At 47.2% G+C, this 13,917-nt stretch overlaps 2 protein-coding genes across 4 annotated transcripts; both read left to right on the top strand.

Moving 5' to 3' along the window:
• The first annotated feature begins 1,577 nt into the window (after nt 1-1,577).
• LOC121436237 (serum amyloid A-4 protein) lies at nt 1,578-5,266 on the top strand. Of its 2 annotated transcripts, XM_041636126.1 has the most exons (4): nt 1,578-1,729; nt 2,394-2,496; nt 3,494-3,632; nt 4,008-5,266. In XM_041636126.1, the coding sequence occupies exons 2-4, from the start codon at nt 2,406-2,408 to the stop codon at nt 4,168-4,170; spliced, it is 393 nt and encodes a 130-aa protein (XP_041492060.1). In that variant the 5' UTR covers nt 1,578-1,729; nt 2,394-2,405; the 3' UTR covers nt 4,171-5,266. The 2 variants fall into 2 exon arrangements, with proteins under 2 accessions (XP_041492060.1, XP_041491977.1); XM_041636043.1 differs by lacking the exon at nt 1,578-1,729 and having other exon boundaries at nt 2,167-2,496.
• A 5,181-nt stretch (nt 5,267-10,447) lies between these two features.
• On the top strand, nt 10,448-13,714 carry LOC121436582 (serum amyloid A-3 protein). Of its 2 annotated transcripts, none has more exons than XM_041636637.1 (4): nt 10,448-10,511; nt 11,049-11,143; nt 12,979-13,117; nt 13,446-13,714. In XM_041636637.1, the coding sequence occupies exons 2-4, from the start codon at nt 11,053-11,055 to the stop codon at nt 13,582-13,584; spliced, it is 369 nt and encodes a 122-aa protein (XP_041492571.1). In that variant the 5' UTR covers nt 10,448-10,511; nt 11,049-11,052; the 3' UTR covers nt 13,585-13,714. The 2 variants fall into 2 exon arrangements, with proteins under 2 accessions (XP_041492571.1, XP_041492612.1); XM_041636678.1 differs by having other exon boundaries at nt 10,472-10,511; nt 11,052-11,143.
• Nucleotides 13,715-13,917: the final 203 nt, after the last annotated feature.

Raw genomic sequence — 13,917 nt, forward strand, 5'->3', positions numbered from 1 at the left:
TTACTCATCATTGCATGAGGAAATATTTAGAAGCTTCAGTTAGGTCCTTCCATGTGTACAGTTGGCCAATGTGTGCAGACGTACTAGAGCTGTGTGGGCTGGGAGTTTTTTTTTTACAGTAAAAATAGGAGTTTTTACATGATTAATCATTTGATGTATTAGAGGTGAAATACAAATTATCCCAAAAACAATGTACATTTATACTCCAACAACTTGTTAGAGATTAACCATGTAGGCAAGCAAGACATTCTTCCCCGTCAGGTCTTTATTGACAAGCTGTATTTTGCAGTTACAAAGAAAGGACCAATCACTTTGTTGCTTATTTTGAGAGATAATCTTTTGAGGGCTCTTAAAGAAATCACAAATCTAAACTTTTTTAAAAAATATTTTTTAAAAGCTGCCTTTTTCATTTTATGTGCGAAATCCATCCCTCACTTCCTCCCCTTCTCCTGCTATTTCCACCCCCCACCTTCCATCCCACCCACCATCCACTCCTCAGAGAGAGTAAGACATCCCATGGGGAGTCAACAAAGTCTAGCACACTGCCTTGAGACAGAAACAAGGCCCTCCCCCTATGTCTAGGCTGAGCAAGGTATCCTTGCAGAGAGAATGGTTTCCAAAAAGCCAGAACAAATGGTAGAGATAAATCCTGGTCTCAGTGCCAGTGGCCCCACAGTCTGCCCTGGGCTGGTGAGTTTTAAATTTTAAATTTACATAACCTCAAATTACCCAAGGTGGGAGTCTCAATTAAAGATTGCTTGATTGGATTGGCTTGTGGGTCTTTCTGTGGGGGTTGTCTTGATGGTTAAGCGAGGTGGGAAGACCGGCCCTGACCATGAGCAGTTCCTTTCATGTGCTGGGTCCTAGCTGTGTAAGAAAGAAGAAAGCTAACCGAGAGCCACAGCAAGCAGACAGCATGGGTGCATTCGTTTCTCTCTGCCCTTGACCTGACGTGGCGTGGTGAGCTGTCTACCCTGCTACTGCTGCGACTCCCTGCAGTCATGGACTGCAACCTAGGTTGTGAGCCAGATAAACCCCCTCCTCCTCTGCGTCTCTCTTCATCTGGGTGTTTATCCCGGCCACAGAAATGAAACTAGAGGCTGGGTGGGCATTGTATCAAGTAACAGGGACTCCATGTAAGCAACTACGGTGACCAAGACCTTGACCTTTAGGAGTCTGGCCTTCCAGAACTGTGCCCATGTCTACTAAGGGTTTCTATTGGTGTGAGAAACATGCCCCAAACAAATTGGGAAAGAAAGGGTTCATTTTAGCTTACAGCTTGCAGTGTGTCATCCAGGGTAGTTAGGGCAAGGAGGTAGGAATTAAGAAAACGAATCAAAAGACAAACATTTTGGGGTAATTCAGAAAAACTCTATTATGAACACGGCAGCACTTGACTCAGTACGCTAGCTTTTCTTCCTTTCTGCTGCTGGCTACTGAGTTCAGGGTCTCACACATGCTAGACAAGTGCTCTTCCACTGAACTGTCGTCCCAGCCCGTGCTGTTTATTTACAGGAATGATTGAGCAGGAGGGATTCTGCCCAAGCTGGATTTAACAGCGCTCTTCTTATCAGTGTTACAGCCAGGAGAGAGAGCAGCTGCTCCATGGCCGCTTGGTCCTAGCAGCCCTGCGTCCTCTGGAACTTCAGCTGGAGAAAGGGACGTAGCTGGCACTCCTTTCCAGGAAGTGTTGGTCTTGTGCTCCTGAGAACAACTTCATATAAAGTTGGTAAGTTCTAATTGGGAACAATTATGTTTTCTAGCAGCTTTCCTCTTGGAAATAGGGTCTAACGGAGCCCATGCTGGCTTGGAACCAGTTTTGTAGCTGTGGATGGATTTAAGTATCTGATCCTTCTGCTTCCACCTTCCAAGTGCTGGGAACAAAGGCCTTTGCTGCTGGAATTGTTTTGTGTAGTGAGGCTGGGGGTGAAAGCCTGGGCCTCAGACATCCTAGGAGCACAGGCTATGGACTGACATCGGTATGGAGTGCATGTCTGTGTTACTGAGGTCTCAGCTGAGAGGGCCTCTGGAAAGGCTGTTGTTGATCAGCTTTAGTCAGCTTCACTACGTTCAAGTGGGCTGCGAGCCAACAGTTCCCTGAAACTCCTGTTTATTCAATCAATGATCTAGAGGAGAGTTCTAAAGTCCAGTATTCTCATCCTTGCAGCAAGGATTCAGAGATGAAAGATAAAAATGCAGGTTAGATTGTCTTTACTGCTGAAAGTGTGGATCTGTCTTTCTTTGAGACAAGGTCTCGCTGTGTAGCTCCAGCTGGCCTAGAACTTGCCTAGGAGACCAGGCTGGCCTTAGAGTCAGAGATTCACGTGTCTTTGCCTTGAGAGTTCTGGGTCTACAGGTGTGGGCACCATCAGCCTGCGGGTCTGTTCTCACAGTTCTGCAGTGCCATGAGGCTTGCCACAGTCCTTGTCTTCTGCTCTTTGTTCATGGGAGTCAGTGGTGATGGCTGGTATTCGTTCTTCAAGGAGGCCATACAAGGTAAGAAGTAAAGGTGATGGGCACAGTTAACTGTTCCAGGACTCACGCTGAGCAGAGGCCACATTGCTGTCCAGTGCAGGTTCGCATTTAAAACCTAGAAAGGAGTCAGGGAAGGACTGTGGCTTTATGTGGCTTCCTGACTCTACACTGGTCACTTGGCACCTTCTGAGGGATCCTCAGACAGGGCCACAAGGTCCATTCTGTATTGCTGATACTGATCCAGAGGAGTCGGGACTTCCAGAGAGTATCTTCCAGAGAGCAAATTCACAGACTGCAAATTTACCAGAGTTGGAATGTAAGTGAGCACTCAGTATGTCCTAGAGACACATGCACTTAGTAAATGTGCACAAACCTGCAGATAGAGCCTTCTACACAGTTCCCTTCCTTTTCTAGACAACAACCAAGAACAAGGATGGAGGACTCCTGGACACTCAACATTGCAAGTCCTCGTGTTTTTCAATACCGCAGTTTACTTATGTATTCTACACTGTTCACCCCGCCATGTGTTCTCCTCAAACTGGGAGACAAAATACCACCCAGTTCCCTAAGCTGCTTGTCAGGGATTTCGTCACCACCATGAGAAAAGTAGTTAATACACATTATTGGTTGTGTTTTTCTTAGTGGCCATGGTTAAAATACATTCTCCATCTCTTCTTGTGGCACAATCTGTCGCTGGATCTTACCTGTATGATGTCAATGTCACCTCTTGGTTCTCTTACGTGACAGGTCCACCCCTACATTGTGTAGCACACACAGATCTATATGACACCCAGCCAGGACTCATCATCTCTCAATCAGTCCAGGCCAAAATAATCCTTGGAGCAGTGCCCTGCTTATGAACATCATGGAAGACATCCCAGGGACATACACTCGCCCCCATGGACATTTCAAAGAATTAAGCTGTCAGGGATGAAATGTGGAAATCCACAGAAAGTTTGCATTCCTCCACTTCTCCAATGACCCCAGGCTGACCTTTGTAATTTTCCTTTCTTTATAGGGACTTGGGACTTGTGGAGAGCCTATCGGGACAATGTAGAAGCCAATTATCCAAACTCAGACAGATACTTTTCTGCTCGAGGAAATTTTGAGGCTCAACAGAGGGGAGCTGGAGGCATCTGGGCTGCAAAAATAATCAGGTAATGGTCCTGCTGCTTCTTCATGCCTCTCACTGTTCCTACCTGTGGCCTCTCCCACTGTCTGTGCTTGCAGGGTCTGGGTGGTCTGGAGAGCAAGAAAGGGAGGGAAAGGATGGAGAGTGGGGATGGATAACACCCACAACAAAACGCTGAACACCAAGATGCGGTCTCAAATCCATCTTGTCACAGGGTGTGAAAAGGACAAGCAGGCTGAGGCCCTTCCCCAAGGGACTGATATTTCCTCTTTCCTGTGGCTAAGTTTTTCCTCCTCCAGTATTTTCTTAGTCATTCCTTGATAGGTGAGGAGGAGGGACCTTTGAGGTGGGGCTGTCTCACTCTGGCATTCATATCCTGTCTCCCTTCCTTGGATTTCAGCACCAGCAAGAAATACTTTCAAGGCCTCCTAAACCGGTATTATTTTGGAATGAAAAACTTTGGACTGGAAAGCCTGGAGTCTACCAAGAAAGCCGAGGAATGGGGCCGAAGTGGCAAGAACCCTAATTACTTCAGACCCAATGGCCTCCCTGAGAAGTTCTGAGCCTCCTACACAGGCTGCCCTGAGGGGACTAGGCCATAAGACATATTCCCCTCCACATGACAGTATGTCCTTGTTCTCGGTGTCCACAGGATCCACAGAGAATCTAGAGATAGCCAACAAGTACTTTGCGAATGGAATTTGTTGATGGATATTGGGAACTCTCAGAAATATTTTCTGCGAAGAATTGCTATGTATCATCACACAGAAAACAAGTAGAGGAAGAGCTGTGACTGGGCCCCAGTCTAAAGCCAGGCAGGCCCCTCACACAGCCCCAGCCAATCTGCTCCAGCCAGTAGCCCTATCAGCTTCCCCTGTCAAGCAGACCTTTGCTAGCAAAGCATTGCCAACCTAGTCAGGCTTCTCCGCAAGCAAAATTTGCTCTCAATGTGCTCTGGTCTGCTGACCACCAGTTTCCTCCTTGATATAGATCAGATGTGTGTCCCAACCCCCAACATCTTCTGGTCATACCTGGGCCTCTCTGTTTTTGTCATGGTTGTTCCCAGGCTTTTCTGTGTAGTGATGCCACTCTGCCTTATCAGTCACATGCTGTGCATGGTCTGACTCCAGACCTTGTCACTTGTGGCCCCTTCTCATATAGAGAAGAAACTGCTTTGAGAAAGCCTCATCCTACCCTAAGAATCCTATCCTAGACACTGCACTGAGGACCACAGGTAGATCCCAGTTTAGGAGTGCCTGCATAGCGCGCATGAATCCCTAGAGATATCCCTAGAGCTGTAAAAACCTGGTGATGGTACACACTTATATTCCTGGCACTGGGGTTGGTAGAGGCTCACCGACCAGAAGCTCAAGGCCAGCCCTGGTTGTATTGTAAGTTGAGGCTAGCCTGGGATATATGATACCCTGTGTCACAATAAGGCACACACACACACACACACACACACACACACACACTGTTTTCTCACAGGGAAGGTTATCAGAAACACACCATGTAGAGGTGAAAAATCAAAGCCTGAAAGATGCACACTTATGTACACACTGGCAAGAAAAACATGGTTCCAATTCGACTAAGATAATGGGTTCTTATCATTCAGATCCTTTATATTACACTCAATGAAAATATATCTTATTAATATAATGGGTCTGTCTTAGTTGTTTTTGAGTATGTTCAAAAAGAAAGTGTGTGTGTGTGTGTGTGTGTGTGTGTGTGTGTGCATGTGCGTGTGAAAGCATGCCTGACAAAGCTAGAGGAACAGACTAAAATTTAGTTTTCTTTCCCCTCACTGTTTATTATTTCTTTGAGAATTTCCAATAATTTAATTTATCCTATCATTCCATCCTGACTGGCCTTTTCTCAATTGGCACAAGCTAGAATTACCTGGGAATTGGGACCTCAATAGAGAAGTGAGTCAGTCTCTCTCTCTCTCTCTCTCTTTCTTTCAAAGCAAATTCTCACTATGTAACCCTGGTTGGCTTAGGACTGACTGTATAGATAAGGTTGTCTCTAAACTCACAAATTCCTGAATGCTGGGATTAAAGTGCGGGTCATTTTGCCTTGTGTTGTAGGGCATTCTCTTGATTAATGGTTGGTGTCAGAGGTCATAGGCCCCTGGGACAGTGTGGTCCTTTGGCAGGCCATACTGGGTTGCATAGGAAAGCGGGGCTGAGCAGGGCAGTGGTGCTGCACGCATTAATTCTAGCCCCAGGAGGCAGCAACAGGTGGATCTCTGTGTCCAAGGCTAGAATGGTCTACAGAGTGAGTTCTAGGACAGCCAGGTCTCCACAGAGAAACCCTATCTTGAAAACAAAAGCAAAAAACAAAGACAGACAGATAGAAAGTGGGCTGAACAAGTTGTAGAGAATAATCTGGTAAGTAGCATTCTTCCATGGCCTCTGATGCCAAGTTACTACCTCGAGTTCTTGCCTTAGTTTCCCCTGAGGATAAACTGTATGTAACCTACAAACCATGTAAACTCTCTCCTCCACAAGCTACTTTTGGTCATTGTTTTAGTTACTTTTCTATTGCTGTGATGAAACACCATAACCAAGACAAATTATAGAAGAAAGCATTTAATTGGGGGCTCACTTACAGTTCAGAGGGTGAGTCTTATCACAGTGTGGAACCCGGCGCAGGCTGACCATCACGGTGCTGGAGAAATAGGCTAGAGCTTACTTGTTAAGATGAGAGAGAGAGAGAGAGAGAGAGAGAGAGAGAGAGAGAGAGAACGCACAGAGTGCACTTACTGGGAATGGTGTGTGGGCTTTTGAAATATCAAAGCCCACCCAACAGTGACACACCTTGTCCAACAAAGCCACATCTCCTAACACTTCCCAAACAGTTCTACCAACTGTGGACCAAGCATTCAGGTCTATGGGACCGATTTCATTCAGGCCACCCCAGTCATGGTGTTTATTACAGCAATAGAAAACTCATTAATTCTCTTCCCCCAACTCCTCCCAGGCCCACCCAGCCTTCTCTACCAACCCACCTTTGTGTTTTCTTGAATTATTTTAATCCACCAAGCCCAATTTGTTCTGCTCATACACACTTGAGTGTGTCGCCATTCACTGCAGCATGGCTGACTTAGTAGGGCCTGAACCCTTAAAAGAAAAGCCACTCTTCCTCTCCCAGTGGCTATCAATTGCTATTAGCTCCTCGGCTAGGGGTGACTTTGTGTCTCTCCCCTCTCCAAGTGGAGATTTTGTTTGGTCTGAGCGTGTGCCGATACTGAGCATGCTGTCACTACCGCTACTCTGTGAGTCCATACGTGCAAGTAGGGCTGTGTCTGGAAAAGAGCTTCCTTGCAGTCAGGCACCATGTCTGGATCTTGCAGTCTTTCTGCCTCCTCTTTTGCAATGGTCTCTGAGCCTTGGGGGAAGAGGGTGTGAGACAGATGTACCAAGTGCAAAGGAACATAGTTTGAAGAATGACATGTGCTACCGAAACAGAGCCAGTTTAGAGTGCTGGCTCAGCAGGCTTCACCACCACGTGCCTTTGTTTTCCCTGACACTACTTTGACTGTGAAGCTAAAATTCTCTTCTCTGTTCATAACACTGGGTCACGGGTGGCTATGGAAAGTCCCTGCAGTCCAGTGGCAGGTCTGCTGTAAGGTGCCCCTCCCACACTATGAGCTAGTTGGCTGTTGGGACACTTGGGGGAGTGAGGGCTCCGGGTCTCCCGTGCAAGGGACTTGGAGGTGTCTTGCCACCAGGCCTCCCAGTCTTAGGACTTAGGGGAATGTCGTAGGGAGGGGATGTTGCCAGGGCCTCAGTGGAGTCTGGGGTACTCCTATTCTCGCCTGACCTGGGAGTCTCTGCAGAAATGTGTGCATGGCTGCTCCTGAGAGGAATTTTACCTTCCCACCGTGCCCTCAGCAATGGAGGTCACTCCTGGAAAGAGAAGCAGCTGCATCACTGCTCCCGGGCTAAGGTGTTGATCCCTTCACCACGCCAATGTCTTCACTCGAAACCCAGTGGTCTTCCAACCCGAGTGAACAATGGCAGAGATGAACAGAGCATCGCCCTATCTGCCTGGCACACTACCCCCCTCACCACGCTCCTGTGTGTCAGGCAGGGCATGGCGTCTGCTAGCCGGCTGCTTTGTGACCTCTATGTAACTTCCTGGGGGCTGAGGAAGTTTGTCCTCCTTTTCTGGGCTCGTGAACGCCCATGAAGAGATCCAGCTACACAACTACCTTTTTCCTCACAGGACAGCTCGACTCTGTCAGCTACTGAAAGTCCCTGCAGTCCCTGTTCAACTCAAATGGCAGGTCGGTCTAAGACACCCCATAAGCATTGTGGGCTAGCTCCCCCTCCACTCCCTCAGTCCTTTCCATATGCACGAAGCAGGAGTGAGAGGTAAGGAGAGGTTGGGGCTGAGAGCCTGTGTTCCTGCCTCCTCTCAGACCTTGGAGTTCTGGGGCTGGCTCAACTTCTTGTATTAATTCTCTAGGATGTGGGCCAATCAGAGCCTCTTTGTCCTCTCAGCTGTAGGCAACAAGGAAAAGGGGCTCATCAGCAGAACTACAAACTTGGCTGCTAAAGAAGACATTACATAATTCTTAAACTTCCCAGGTTCACATTTTGAAGTTTCTAGTTAGGAAGAATTCAGGCTCACACTCAGAGGACATTTTGTGCTACATCTAGACACAAGTTCATTATCTGTGGAGTCCTTCCAAACTTGCAGGCAAGAACTCAATGCTGTGGAGTACTCTATGGGAAATGCAGGTTACGCCCATTTACAGTAAGTTGGTGTTGGGTCTGCTGTGGGATGCTCCTGCATGTGCTGGAGTGATGCAATGACTGTGCACCCATCTGTGTTTATTCCAAAATAAACATTTCTCTTCTTCTCTCAAACATTTGCAGTCCTTTAAAATTCCCTTCCAGTTTCACCTTTAAGTAAATAAGCTTGCAGAACGCACTCATCTCTCTGTATTTATTCACCACCCGGTAAAGGAACCAAGAGAGGTGTCTGAATGATAGCAATACAAGGCAGACAGCAGCCTTCTCCTGAGATCCCATCCCATGAAGACATATAAATGAACCAAGGGCAACTTTGTGTGATAATAAAATGAACAATAAAGAAAAGCATCCCCGGACATACCTATCCACCCATCCCCCAACACTCAGGCATAGGGGCCAAAAGAAAGGGAGAGGTGAAGGTGACTTGCAGGACAGAGTGATTTCCACACGTATGACAGGGCAGTTGCACAGAAGAACTCACAGCCATCATGACAGCGTGAACAAAACCTGTGCAAGCTCAAAGCAGACAAAATCCCAGCACGGAGAGGGCTAGGTGGACATGAAATCCATCCCTAACTCTGAACCCATTGGCATTTGATTGCTTCTAGGAGAGGAAGGTTTTAATGCTATGACCCCTTGTTGATCACCCCCTCTAGGGAGACCCCATTCCCCAGGATAGTTGTCTCATAAGAACTAGACTTGATGAAGGGGCAAAGAAGAGATCTTTAAGTCAGGTGGGTATGGAGGTGAGAGTGGAGTTGTGGATGAGGGGTTAATATGATAAGAACACACTGGATAAAATCCTCAGGGAGTTATTTAAACTGTTAATAAAGAACAAGTTCATATGAAGAGCTCTTCTTACTGACAAAGTCAGCTAGGGTTTCTGGATTGGGGGGACGCTAAGGCTAAGGAAATATCAGATGAAAGGAACTGAGACAGAAACACAGGATAGCATTGGGAGGTCTGTTTGGTCATGCTGAAACCGCCAAACAGCCCAGAGTTTATTCCAGGACTAGCTTATAAGCAAAGGCAGAAAACTGCACAGCACAGACGGTCAGTCAGTATCTAAGCACAAGACCATTCTGGTCCTTGAGTGAGCAGCCTCCTCTCAGTAAGTAAGGCTCAGAAGCAGCCTTACTTTCTATCCTGATGTTCCTAAGGTTTGGCATCGGCCGTACTCTTTCTAGTAGATAGAATGCTCTTTTCTCATGGGCAAAATGCTCTTTCCCATGGGCTAAATCAGGAGTCTCTAACCGTTCTCAATATTATTGGAAAAAGCAGAGCAGGCAAGCTTTAACTCGAATGACTCATGAGTCAGAATCAACTCCAGATGGAAACTGAGTCATATGTGAACTACCATAAACACCTAGTGCTGCTTCTCCATCTCCAACAGCTATTTCCTGATGTTTTCTCCCAGCATTCTTGTTCTGTGCTTTGCCACTTTCTGCCTGAACCCCTGTATTAACAACCTGTGGGCTCTGCTCATGCCTGCTTATGGTGTCTTAGTTCTTCATGACTTTGAAGCAAATTCCTGTACTGTTGTTTTGTGTTCCTGGCTTATCACAGTATCTGAATTAATCTGCTTTATTATCTTTCTTAGCGACTGCTCATGAATAAGCACACTTGAGTCTGGAGAAGTCCTTTCCCAGTGTTGAGTTCACCCCTGTGGATTTCAAATGTCAATTTCTTCTGTTCTTTCTCCTATTTAAGAGCTTAATTTTGAACTATAGTTTGAAAGGACGTAATCTCAGGTTTTGGATTTGGCATGCACCCCCATTATTATTATATATTCAGATTTCTTTTTCCAATATTAATGTTCATTCCTTAGACACTGGCCCCGCATGATTTGATGGGAAGTGCTTACCTTGATTATTTCCAGTCAGGATGAGGAAGACTCTGGAAGCTCAACATGATGTATTCCTGAGCATAGGTAGATTGCACAATCTGGGTAAATCAGACTGTGTCAAAAGAAATCTTTATATTCTGAAAGATGAGCTATGGCCAAGTGGGATTATGCAAGATCAAAAAGGGGATTTCTCCACTAGCCAAGTGACAGTATATATAGGCAGCCCCAGCCACATCTCCTCACCGAATAGCACTAGCCGCTTGCCCGAGGTCTCAGCAGGAACTGACAGCCCCAGGTGAGTTGTCAGAACTTTCCAGCATTTGTTCTTTGCAGACTCTGTTCCACCAGCATTCACTGGCTGTGTTTTCATGCTCGGTCTCTCTCCTGAATCTACTAGATGCATTAGAATTCACAGGAGGCAATGCTGTTGCCATAGGGATTTGTTGTCTGCTTCTGTGTGAATTCAGGGAAGGGTGGGGTCAGCCTTCTACAGATAGACTGCAGAGACCTATGATGGCTGTAAAGCCACCACATCCCGCTCCGGAAGATTCCTATAGAATTGGGTTTTGGCTGGCAAGATCAGAATGCAAAGTGCTCTATACTAGGGGTCCATTTGCAAACTCTCAGGCACTGGGAGTCGAATGAAACACGTGGAAATGGGGAGCAAGAAACTCCCTGGAATCCACTTACATGATGTCTCTACATGTGTGTGGATTCCTGTATAAAATCCAGTGGGATTTGGTGTTGACATACAAGCACAGCTCAACATTATAGAAGCATCCTCCACCCCATGAAATGGCACATTCATCCTTGTGTTTCCCTGACCCTACAGCAGGATGAAGCCTTCCATTGCCATCATTTTGTGTCTCTTGGTCCTGGGAGTTGACAGCCAAAGGTGGCTCGAGTTCATTAAAGAAGCTGGTCAAGGTAAGAGCAAAGGATGGGGGCAGGAGGTTGGATTTGTGGATTCCAAGTATTGTCCAGAGCAGGGACCACAAAATTCAGGGCAAACATTCTTGTGACATATCCTGGATAGGGGAACATTGTTGCTCTTCCTATGTAGTTCTGAACTTTCATGGTCAGTGTTGACCTCTTTGTGTGAGGACCCCTAGCCTAAGAGCACATAACGTGAGTACAGCAGCTTTTCCACAGCAATATAGGAGCAATCTGTACCTGAAAGATGCAGATTCGCCAGCGGGAGAGGGGATCTGCTGCCCCCTTGTGGAAGGTGATAAACAGCTCGCCTCTATGTCTTGCGGCCGTGAAATGTAGAGCATCTTACCTGTACAGTGTTCCAGTAGAGTCCTCAAACACAGCGACAGCAGCGAAGGCTAACTGAGCTCTTCACACTGTGAAAAGGCGTTGTCCAAGAAGCATTACTTGTTAAAATGGAGTAATGTTTAAATTAACCTGGTGGTGTAAGAGCCCCATCTATCTTTTAAGGAAACTGAGGCCAAAAGCAGACATAAACTGTCTAACAAAAACCCAAAGAAGAGCAGATGTTATCCCTGGTTGGCCAGCTTCTCAGAGTCCACTAGACAGCTCCCAGAACAGAGCAGGGACTTCATGAGCACACACCCACTCTTTACCTGAGAGCGGCAGTTCATGGGTTGGGGAAGGCAGCTGCCTTTAAAGGGAGCTTCAGATCCTCCACCGGCAGATGACCATGACTTACTTACCTGGATACCGGTCTGCTGGGGCCGAGACACGGGCAGGGAACTATCACCGAGGGAAAGACATCCCACCAGCCACAGCACAATAAAAGTTAAATCAACCTAGATATTGGCCTTGCCCTTTTTCCTTAACTCGTTACTTCTGAAGATATTTCCCATTTACTGTTACTGGGTCTGATTCCTTCAGTGCGCAGCTCACCACTCCTGTCCTTGCTTTAGACCTTTTGATCTTTGTGGCACCTTCCTGAGGAGCAGAGAAGTGAGAAGATGCGAATAGATGGAGCATCTTCCATGAACATCCCACGTGCATTTTCTCGGTTATTCTGCATAACCGCCAAGGTGGCTAATACTCTTCCCTGTTCTTATAGAGGATACAGAAGTTTTAAACCTAGGTGTCCTTTGTCACCTAGAGTTTCTGGTCACCCAGCTTGTTTCAGTCTGTCAGAGAATGCCCTGCTGTCTCCTGCTGATGGAGTGCTGGGAACTGCTCAGGCTGCAGTAGATCCTGAACATCTGTGGACTCCGAGCAGAGCTGCACTCACTCTGCCTGGAGAGCAGGTTCTCCCGTTGCCTGTGCTGGGAGAGAGTTGTGGCTGCAGTGGTAACTGTAGCATTTGGGAGGCTGAGGCAGTAGGATTGTGGCTTTCAGGTCATCCGGGGTCATATAGAGATGCATGCTGTCTCTAAAGGAAGAGAACATAAAGAAAGGAAAGGAATGGAGAAAGGAGAGAGGGGAGATGAGGAAGGGAAGAGGCCTCATGTGCTCACACCATGTATACAGTTTCCCTGGATCATTTCGGAGAGGGCTTCATTATCGTCTGATGAAACACCCCCTAGAGATCATCTCTCCCCTATATGCTTTCTTGAGCAGCCAAAGACCAATAACAACAGAGCTAAGACAGGAATCCCTCAGAATAAAACTCGCTCCAAATATGCTTCCTCACGGACATGGGGAAGTAAGAACCATTCACGTCAAGCCATAGTTCTCTGGGCTTGTGAAAGGCTGAAGTCATTGGGATGAGTTGGACAGAAGTTTTCACCCTGCTTTGCCTAAACACAATCTTCCTTGCAATTCTCTTCCCTCTCCAGGAACTAGAGACATGTGGCGAGCTTACTCTGACATGAAAGAGGCCAACTGGAAAGGTGCAGACAAATACTTCCATGCTAGAGGGAACTACGATGCTGCCCAAAGGGGACCAGGAGGAGCCTGGGCTGCTAAAGTGATCAGGTAACAGAGCTTGACTGCTTTGGACAGTCAGGAGGGGCTCTCCTCTGCATCCCGTGCACACTGCCTGTAGCCTTCCTCTTCTCTGTGTACAGTACTGGGAACGGTTGGCAGTGATACATGAACCCCACCCTCTCTCCCTTGGTGCTGCTCGTCCAGCATGAGGGTGGAATCCTGGGCTGAGTAGGTGCTTGCTCAGGCAGAATCAGTACCAGCCTCTCCTTCTCTGGTGTTCCTGGGTTCCTAGTACAGCCATGTTTTCGAGTCCAGAGTGCGGAGCTATTGTCATCAGCTTGGTTATGGGTCTTCTTCTTGTCTGTCTTGATTGCAGTGATGCCAGAGAGGATATTCAGAGGTTCACAGGACGTGGAGCAGCAGACTCAAGAGCTGACCAGTTTGCCAACAGATGGGGCCGGAGTGGTAGAGACCCCAACCACTTCCGACCTGTTGGCCTGCCTAGTAAATACTGAGTTTTCTCTTGATGTTCCCAGCCGTGCAGACCCCAAGAAAAGAGGCAATTACTGAATTGAATTAGTTCCTAACTAAAATCTGGATCCCTAAGCACCACCAAAATGTTGAATAAATACTTGTGAAATGCAACTTCTCACTGTCATTTTGAAATCGCACAAGATTGTGGGTCATGGGAATGACAAGAAACATCACACCAGCCCTGCTCTCCTGTCGTCGGGAACATCCACCCTCTGAAGTTGTAGCAGTCACTGGCCAGGCTGCTCCGTGGGCGGTCGTTGGGCATGCGGGGGAGAGCGAGGGCGACACTGCAAGGATAGGGGCGCAAGTGGTTG

This window comes from Microtus oregoni, unplaced genomic scaffold (assembly GCF_018167655.1).
Source record: "Microtus oregoni isolate MIOR12 unplaced genomic scaffold, Mior012 000000F_ref0000247, whole genome shotgun sequence".
NCBI lineage: Eukaryota > Metazoa > Chordata > Mammalia > Rodentia > Cricetidae > Microtus > Microtus oregoni.

Coding starts and splice junctions, on each gene's coding strand:
- LOC121436237 (XM_041636126.1), top strand. CDS start 2,406: ATGAGGCTTGCCACAGTCCTTGTCTTCTGCTCTTTGTTCATGGGAGTC. Junction 2,497..3,493: donor CTTCAAGGAGGCCATACAAG/GTAAGAAGTAAA, acceptor CTTTCTTTATAG/GGACTTGGGACTTGTGGAGA. Junction 3,633..4,007: donor TGGGCTGCAAAAATAATCAG/GTAATGGTCCTG, acceptor CTTGGATTTCAG/CACCAGCAAGAAATACTTTC.
- LOC121436582 (XM_041636637.1), top strand. CDS start 11,053: ATGAAGCCTTCCATTGCCATCATTTTGTGTCTCTTGGTCCTGGGAGTT. Junction 11,144..12,978: donor CATTAAAGAAGCTGGTCAAG/GTAAGAGCAAAG, acceptor TTCCCTCTCCAG/GAACTAGAGACATGTGGCGA. Junction 13,118..13,445: donor TGGGCTGCTAAAGTGATCAG/GTAACAGAGCTT, acceptor TCTTGATTGCAG/TGATGCCAGAGAGGATATTC.